Below are 7944 nucleotides of genomic sequence, written 5' to 3'. Positions count from 1 at the left end.
GGTTGGGTGGGTGTTTTTTTTAAATTTTACGACAGCCCTGTCGCGCGGCGCTGACGCGGAAAGGAAGGGCCGGGGCTGCGCGCGGCCTCTTTCCTTCCCCGCCGCTGCTGCCGCCTCCGCCATCCGCTGCCATCGGGGCCGTGACGGGGCCGCGCAGGTGAGGGGGGCACTGGGGCTGCCCCGGGACAGGCCTCCTGCCCTACCGGCACCTTCCTGCCAGCATCGGGACCCCCGGCCCCGCCCCGGCGTTGCCACCGGTTCCGGTGGGGGCCGGGTCCCCGCCCCTACCCCGACACTTACAGTGACAGCGGCGACCGGGGGTCCCCGGCCCACCCCGGCCGCTCCGCTGGGTGCGGACCCGGCTGGCGAAGATGGCTCCGCGCCCTCCGCTCCCCTCGCGGCCGCGCCGGGGCCTGCACCGGGACAAGGCCGCGGGCCCCCGTGCCCCACTGCCGCAGGCGTCGGGGCGGGCGCGGGGCTCGCCATGCGGCGGCCGAGGGTTTAGGGGTTATTCGTGGGTTTTCTCCCCTCTAGAAGTTTGAAAAATGGCGAAGTTTGTGACACCCGTGATCCAGGACAACCCCTCCGGCTGGGGCCCGTGCGCTGTGCCCGAGCAGTTCAGGGATATGCCCTATCAGCCCTTCAGTAAAGGAGACCGCCTGGGAAAGGTAACGTAGTCGTGCCATGGCATGTTGGGCTGCTGCTGAGCAAGCCCCGTGTGCCTTCTGGCACCCCACCCCTGCACGTTGTCCCCGGTTTTTGCTTCTTACTACTGCGGTTGCTCTTCTGACACCCTTTGCAGCACATCCTAGCATGTAACACACTTGTGAACAGTCAGCAGGGCTGGCAAGCAGAGGCGGGAAGTGAAAGGATTAGTTCTGGACCATGCAGTGGTGTTTGCTGCTTGAAGTCCTGCATATATGAAGTCAGAGGTTGAGGAGGAGGATGCCTAACACTAACTTATTTTGACTGTTTATGCTTGTCCTTAGGTGGCTGATTGGACAGGAGCCACGTATCAGGATAAAAGATATACAAGTACGTGTTGTCTGATGGCTGCTCCTGTGGTTTGTTTCCTGCCAAGTTTTCTCCAAGTGGCGTTCCTGCTTTCATGTCTCACACCCTCTCTGGTGGTTGCCTGCACACCTCAGCAAGAGAGGCTTCTTAAATTAGGAAGCATGCATCACCCAAGGGAGAGCTCTGTGGGGCTCTCCCTGTCCTTAGGGCTTACTCATTATTTTTGTGCTGCCTCATAACTGGGGCTTCTCAGGGAAGCTTGAAGGGGTGGGAAGCATGCTGGTGTAAGGCAGGAGTCCCTATTTGTGCATCAGACTTGGGTGAAGGCAGTTGGAGGGAATTCTGGGGGAAAATGGGCAAAGTGTCAGAGGGGTTTTCCTAGAAGCTTGGTGTCAAGGTGCTTTGTTTTATTTCCAGACAAGTACTCGTCACAGTTTGGTGGTGGAAGTCAATATGCATATTTCCATGAGGAGGATGAGACGAGCTTCCAGCTGGTGGACACAGCACGAACGCAGAAAACGGCATACCAGAGGAATCGTATGCGATTTGCACAGGTAGAATGGTTTCAGAAATGGGCCCAAAGGAGAGCTTCAGCAGCACAGAATTACGTTTGCAACACAAATGTTTTGGGTTTTTCCTTTGTTTCATTTCTGCAGAGGAACCTTCGGAGAGACAAGGACCGTCGGAACATGCTGCAGTTCAGCATGCAGACACTGCCAAAGAGTGCCAAGCAGAAAGAGAGGTGAGGCTGCAAATGTGAACATACCGTTAACTGGGTTGGACTGTGTGAACATACTGTTGATACATTTATGAAGTTACTGTGACAGAACCCACTAGGGTGAACAGTCAGCCAAGAAGAATTTCAGGATATTTCGCATTCGATGCTCTGCTGATGTTGGCGACAGACATGGATACCAAACAGCTGTCCTAAGAATTTAGGAGAGTTTTTGAATCGTATTTGAAAAGCAAACATGGTGTTTTAAATCAGAGCTTACCCTTTCTTAAAACTTTGTTGCAGTCTTTAGAGATGAAAATACTTAAAGAGCCGCTCAGAGTAAAGAACAGAGCTTTTAATGCTTCAGGTACCTTGATGAACAGACAGCTCAGCAAATGTTTCAGCAGCTTGATGCCTAAAAGTATTGCTCCTCTGGTGGTAATTTAGAAGCACAGGAACGGTTGTGCCATGTAGGAGTTAATTTCTCTTAATGGCTTTGCTCATATTTGTCATTTTAGAGATCGTTTGCGTCTACAAAAGAAGTTTCAGAAGCAGTTTGGAGTGAGGCAGAAATGGGACCAAAAGTCACAGGTAAACTAAGAAGCTTTCTGCCCGCTGCGATGATTTGGTTCTCTGGTGATGCTCACGGGGCCCCTCCTCTTGCACAAATCCTGATGTGCTGTGTCTCTGTTTGTCTCTCCCTATCTGTCCTCCCTCTGGCTGCACAGCAGAAGCCTCGTGACTCCTCAGTTGAAGTTCGCAGTGATTGGGAGGTGAAAGAAGAGATGGATTTCCCTCGGCTGATGAAGATGCGCTACCTGGAGGTGTCAGAGCCACAGGACATGTGAGTTCCCAAAACAGCCATTTGCTTGCTTCCTGAACTGTTCAAAAATGAACACATTTTGGGAAAGCAGCAGGGCAAGGGTTTCCTGGCCTGGTCGCAATGTTCTTTCTCACTGAGGTACCAAAGCAGTGGGAGGTAATGGAACACCCAGCGGGCCCCTCAGTCCTGGGCAGTTCATGGATGGTGTTACCTGTAGTGGGTGTATCAATGTGGTGCTCCTCTTCCCTCTGCAGAGAGTGCTGTGGAGCTCTAGAGTACTATGACAAAGCCTTTGACCGCATTACGACAAGGAATGAGAAGCTACTGAGGAGCATTAAGCGCATCTTCCACACCGTCACTACTACTGATGACCCAGTTATCCGAAAGGTGTGTTTCCTGGTTTGTAAAACGCAGTAGTGTGTTTCTCAGTGCCTGCTGTTAGAGACCAGCTGTCACCGTCAGACCAAAGTTAAGAGAAGGGCAGAAGAATTCTGGATCCCTAAGCTTGCAAAGAAGCATTAGCTGGTATCGTTATTTTTCTTGGGTCCAAGGCAGAGCTAGAATAATGCAAAATGAGGAATACTGGCAAAGGAACAGCTGTAATTCTGGAAGGGCAAGCAGACCGGTACTTGAGATCTGTTGGGAAAGAAACTTCCATATAAGAGACCTGGTTTTTGAGGTTTCTGCTTTTGGAGATGGGGAGAGCTTGAACATTTTTCTGTGTGACCTAGCCGGCAATAAGGATCCATGCCTTTTCCCAACAGAATTATTTCATAATGCGTTTCTTGCTTTTTCCTTGTTTGGGTGAGGGTGGGCCTGGATTTCTGGGTAGTACCAAACGTTTTGTCTAGCTGTTGGTGGTGTACCTACCAACCCAGCTTCCTCAGCCTAGGAGAAGATACTAATCATCTGATTTGCTAACACTTTTCATCCTGGTTGGGGAAGGGAAGGGGTGTCTGTTCTGGTTGCTGAAACACAGTTTTCTCCTCCTCCTGTGTCCATAGCTGGCCAAGACCCAAGGGAATGTGTTTGCCACAGATGCCATCCTGGCCACCCTCATGAGCTGCACTCGCTCAGTCTATTCCTGGGACATCATTGTCCAGAGAGTTGGATCCAAGCTTTTCTTTGACAAGAGGGACAATTCAGATTTTGGTGAGGAAAAGCCCTGAAAGAAATTTCTGTTACAGTAGCTAAAGGTTATGCTTTTTTGAGTTATTTCTGTGTCTCAGTGTCCAGACTGATACCCATGGAACAAACTGCTGCAGTACAGTTGCTGGCTACAAGGATAACTTCAGTATTGATTTGCTCCCGCTTGGGGCTGGAGACTTTCTGAAGCTGATGTATTTACTCCCCCTGAGTATAACCACTTGTGCCTGGTTTTCTTCCCAGACCTCCTGACAGTGAGTGAAACAGCCAACGAACCACCACAGGAAGAGGGCAACTCCTTTAATTCTCCACGCAACCTTGCCATGGAAGCTACCTACATCAATCATAATTTCTCCCAGCAGTGTCTGAGGATGGTAAGGTTGAGCAGTGTTGGCTAGTAGGGTCTGTGTTTCAGAGTCTTGAGACTTCGTTAAGGCTGCTATAATAATGCAGCACAGGAGTCGTTTAATTGACAGAGGTTATACACTGTTACACACTGATGTTTCTTTACTTTTGAAAGAGGTGGGATTACTTCTGGTGAGGAGTGTGACTCTGTTGTAGGAAGTTTTTCACCTTTTTTCCACAAAGAAGAACTCACACTCCCATCAGTGAAGCAAGCAGGTTTCTGAGTACACCTAGTGAAGCTGAAGTGCCAGTAGAAGTACTGCTTACGGGGAAGTGACTGATGTGAAGATGGGGCTTCTTATCTGTCTTAATATTTTAGCATTTTTCTATATAAGGAAAATAATCTACTGTTGCTATACCATAGGGGAGAGCTGCCTCAGGATTTTTCTCCTGACATGCCCTTCTGTTTCCTTCTGCAGGGAAAGGAGAAATACAAGTTTCCCAACCCAAACCCCTTCGTGGAGGATGACATGGATAAAAACGAAGTAGCCTCTGTTGCATACAGGTATGTTGATCTCTGTCATGCCCAGGTTTGGCAAGGGGTCAGGATGTCGGCATGGTAACGGAAACAAAACAAGTTAGGAGTGTTAGTGATAGAAGCTTTACCATGAGAGGGATGCCTGGACATCCTCACAGTGAACAGATAAGAGGGAGAGAGGATTTTGCTGTGTGCCTGCATGGATCTGAAAGAAAGCAATGGTCAGAAATAACCAGGTGGATTGTTTCTTGGCAGATACCGAAGGTGGAAGCTGGGAGATGATATAGATCTCATTGTCCGCTGTGAACATGATGGAGTGATGACAGGAGCAAATGGAGAAGTGTCGTTCATCAACATCAAAACACTGAACGAGTGGGATTCCAGGGTGAGGAAGAACGGGATCCCAAAGCTAGCTCTAACAGCTTCACTGCTGCCTGACATGACAGGTACAGCAGGCAAAATGAGACAAACATCTGGTGGTGTTCCCTGGGTGGTTACGTTCCACCAAAGGAGTATAACTTTGGTGGATAAGCAGTGCTGATGGGATTCACCCCCAGATGTCAGGTAGCTGGTTTGAACCCTCTCGTCCCCAGGTGTTGAGCACAGCAGCCAGCCTGTTCCCATGCTTCCCTAGTGAACTCTTCCCTCACAAACTTCCCTTCCTAACCAGTGCTGCAAATGTTGGCCAGTCCCTGCTGTTTGCGTTTCTCCCTTTCCAGTGCAAGGGCTTTCCCTGTAGGTTACCATTTGCATTCCCTCATACAGTACCATAAGGTAAACAGAAGAAACTACCTTATGTGATGTCAGGATGGCTGAAGAGATGACTGCTGCTGGCTTGTTAGGTTGACCCTAGTTCTGATTCTCCTGTCAGTATTGCAATGGAGTGGACTGGCGCCAGAAGCTTGACTCTCAGAGAGGAGCTGTGATTGCCACAGAGTTGAAAAACAACAGCTACAAATTGGCCCGCTGGACATGCTGTGCACTGCTGGCTGGATCAGAGTATCTTAAACTCGGGTAAGCCAGGGTTTCAACACCAAACTTCCTTTAGGTGAATTTTCCAGTATTTAAGTCGGTGTACATAAAATTGAACTATTTGTAGAATGAGTAATCATAAAATCACCACATGTTTTGAGTGGCCAAGAGGGGGAAGTTTGTGCTGAGTGCACGAGTCCTGGTGTAAGTCCTGGTGTAAGCCGCTTCCCCTCAGTGCGTGGCTGATGTGCCCCTGCTGTGACTGACCTAGTGAGACCTGACATGTGTGATGGGCAGGTGGCCTCCACAGCTCTCAGCCTGTTTGCCAAGATTGTCAGCGAGGGAAATAAGTGCAGTGACTATGCTGTCTGTCAGGAATTTGATTGAGATCCTCAAGTGCTCTATTACTGAGAAATGGGACGGAGGGGAGGATTGTCACATCCCTGTTGGAACTGTTGGCTTAAAACCAGTTGAGTCTGTGCTGTGGATAACGAACAGGAGGTATTTGCTAACTCTGTTCTGGAGTTCTGCAATCCTAGGTTCCACACTCAGATATGGGACTGATGCATTTGTATCTGTTTAATTGTAAATTCCCAGCTAATCATGCATTGCTTAATTTTTGTCTGTGGGACTAATTTTTCTGTATCTTTTATATCGCCTCATTTGATTTGAGGTGGTGGAAGGATTCCAGTTACATTACTGATTGACAGCATGTAGCCAGGAGATCCTCTTAGCTTTTAGTGTGGGAGTATTAGGGTTTTTCAGCCCAGAAAACAAAACTAAGATGATCATGCTGCTTTTCTTGGTGTCATTCTTCTGCTGGTTGAGTGTAATGTCCTGATGCCCCTCTGGTTTCTTCCTGCCCCTCCTAGGTATGTATCCCGTTACCACGTGAAGGACTCTGCCCGCCATGTGATCCTGGGCACCCAGCAGTTCAAGCCAAATGAGTTTGCCAGCCAGATTAACCTGAGCATAGAGAATGCCTGGGGCATTCTGCGATGCGTCATCGACATCTGCATGAAGCTGGATGAGGGGAAGTACCTCATTCTCAAGGACCCCAACAAGCAGGTGATCCGGATCTACAGCTTGCCCGATGGCACCTTCAGCTCTGATGAAGATGAGGAGGATGAGGAGGAAGAAGAGGAGGAAGAAGGTTCGTAGCATACTTGGTGATTTATGCTTTTAATGTACTGGTCTGGATGAAAAGGGGTGACCTGTGAGAAAGACCAGATCTGAAGGGTGAGATCTGAGTTCAGCAAGGCTGAAGAATACATGCTCTTGAGGATGGGACTCGGTGGTGGAAGTGGTGAGAGTGATATTGGGAGTACTCAACCAGAAGCACACAGAACTTGAGAGCTGGAAATGCAGATGATGTGCCTTTGTGGATACAGAGCGAGGAATGATTTAACCGGGGGTGGGGTGGGGTAAGGCCCCAGGTCCAGAGCACCGACTGGGAAAGTGAAGCCTGCCAAGGAGCCCTTCATTCAGCAGCCGCAGGATTTGGGGGTGTGGGTGGGTGCTGATTCCTCTTGGTACCAGGATATTTTTTTACTGCAGTTTTAGAAATGGAAGTAACTATGGCACATTCAAAACACGTGGTGACCTAGCCTCATTGAGGTAGCTCAGCGAAGGCTTCTGTAAAGTGACTGTTGAAGCTGACAGTCGCTGCCTGTGGGAGTACAACTGCTGTCCCTGCTTCGGTGCCTAAAACCGTCTGTGAACCCTGGCACGTGATCTGAATGCACTCTTGTCAACAACGGGAAACCATTTCACCTAAAGCTTTTGTTTCAGGGATACGGAAAATGTCAGGGATACGGAAAATGTCTTCTAGCTTTACCCTCTTTTTCCTCCCTGACCCCCCCCACCCCACCCCCTTCCCATTATTTTGTTAGACGGTAAACTTAACCTGGCTGCTCTGGTCTTTTATTATAGAAATTTCAGGTCGCTGTGTAATTTGCTCAGGAATGTAAGTTGTGTAATTCCAAATGACGCATGTGTGGCCTGGGCTGATGTAGGGGGTGTGGGAGGGGTGCGACAGGGACACTGAGGTGGGGTGATTGTCCCTGAAGTGGGATATTCTGCTTCTTTGTGGCATTTCCTTGGCAGAAGGGGTGTATGTGGGGGGGCTGTGTGCCAGCCTTTCGCCAGCTCCATACGCTCCATGACTGTTTCTCTTCTCTTTCAGAGGAAGAGAGCTGAAGCCCGCGGCCAGCTCGGGGGGCCTGGGCCCCAGGCAGTGTGTCCGTTCCCCCCCCCCCCCCCCGCGCCCTCTCCCCGATGCTGCTGGAGGGGTGGGCGGCGGCTGCACCCTGGCGCCCGGCTGCTCCGCGAATACACCACCCGGGGTGGGAGCGGAATAAAGCTGCTGTTGCTCAGTGACGCCGTGTTGCG

At 50.0% G+C, this 7944-nt stretch overlaps 1 protein-coding gene across 2 annotated transcripts; it reads left to right on the top strand.

Moving 5' to 3' along the window:
* EIF3D (eukaryotic translation initiation factor 3 subunit D) lies at positions 1-7932 on the top strand. Of its 2 annotated transcripts, none has more exons than XM_080392903.1 (15): positions 1-157; positions 535-668; positions 990-1035; positions 1432-1568; positions 1671-1756; positions 2248-2320; positions 2461-2573; positions 2807-2939; positions 3557-3704; positions 3942-4072; positions 4523-4608; positions 4837-4966; positions 5453-5595; positions 6426-6706; positions 7739-7932. In XM_080392903.1, exons 2-15 carry the CDS (start codon positions 546-548, stop codon positions 7750-7752), a joined length of 1644 nt encoding a protein of 547 aa, XP_080249029.1. In that variant the 5' UTR covers positions 1-157; positions 535-545; the 3' UTR covers positions 7753-7932. The 2 variants fall into 2 exon arrangements, with proteins under 2 accessions (XP_080249029.1, XP_080249028.1); XM_080392902.1 differs by having other exon boundaries at positions 2458-2573.
* The last annotated feature ends 12 nt before the right edge of the window (positions 7933-7944 follow it).

This window comes from Falco punctatus (genome assembly GCF_963210335.1).
Source record: "Falco punctatus genome assembly, chromosome: 6".
Classification (NCBI taxonomy): Eukaryota; Metazoa; Chordata; class Aves; order Falconiformes; family Falconidae; genus Falco; species Falco punctatus.
This window is presented reverse-complemented; position numbering and strand designations above follow the sequence as displayed.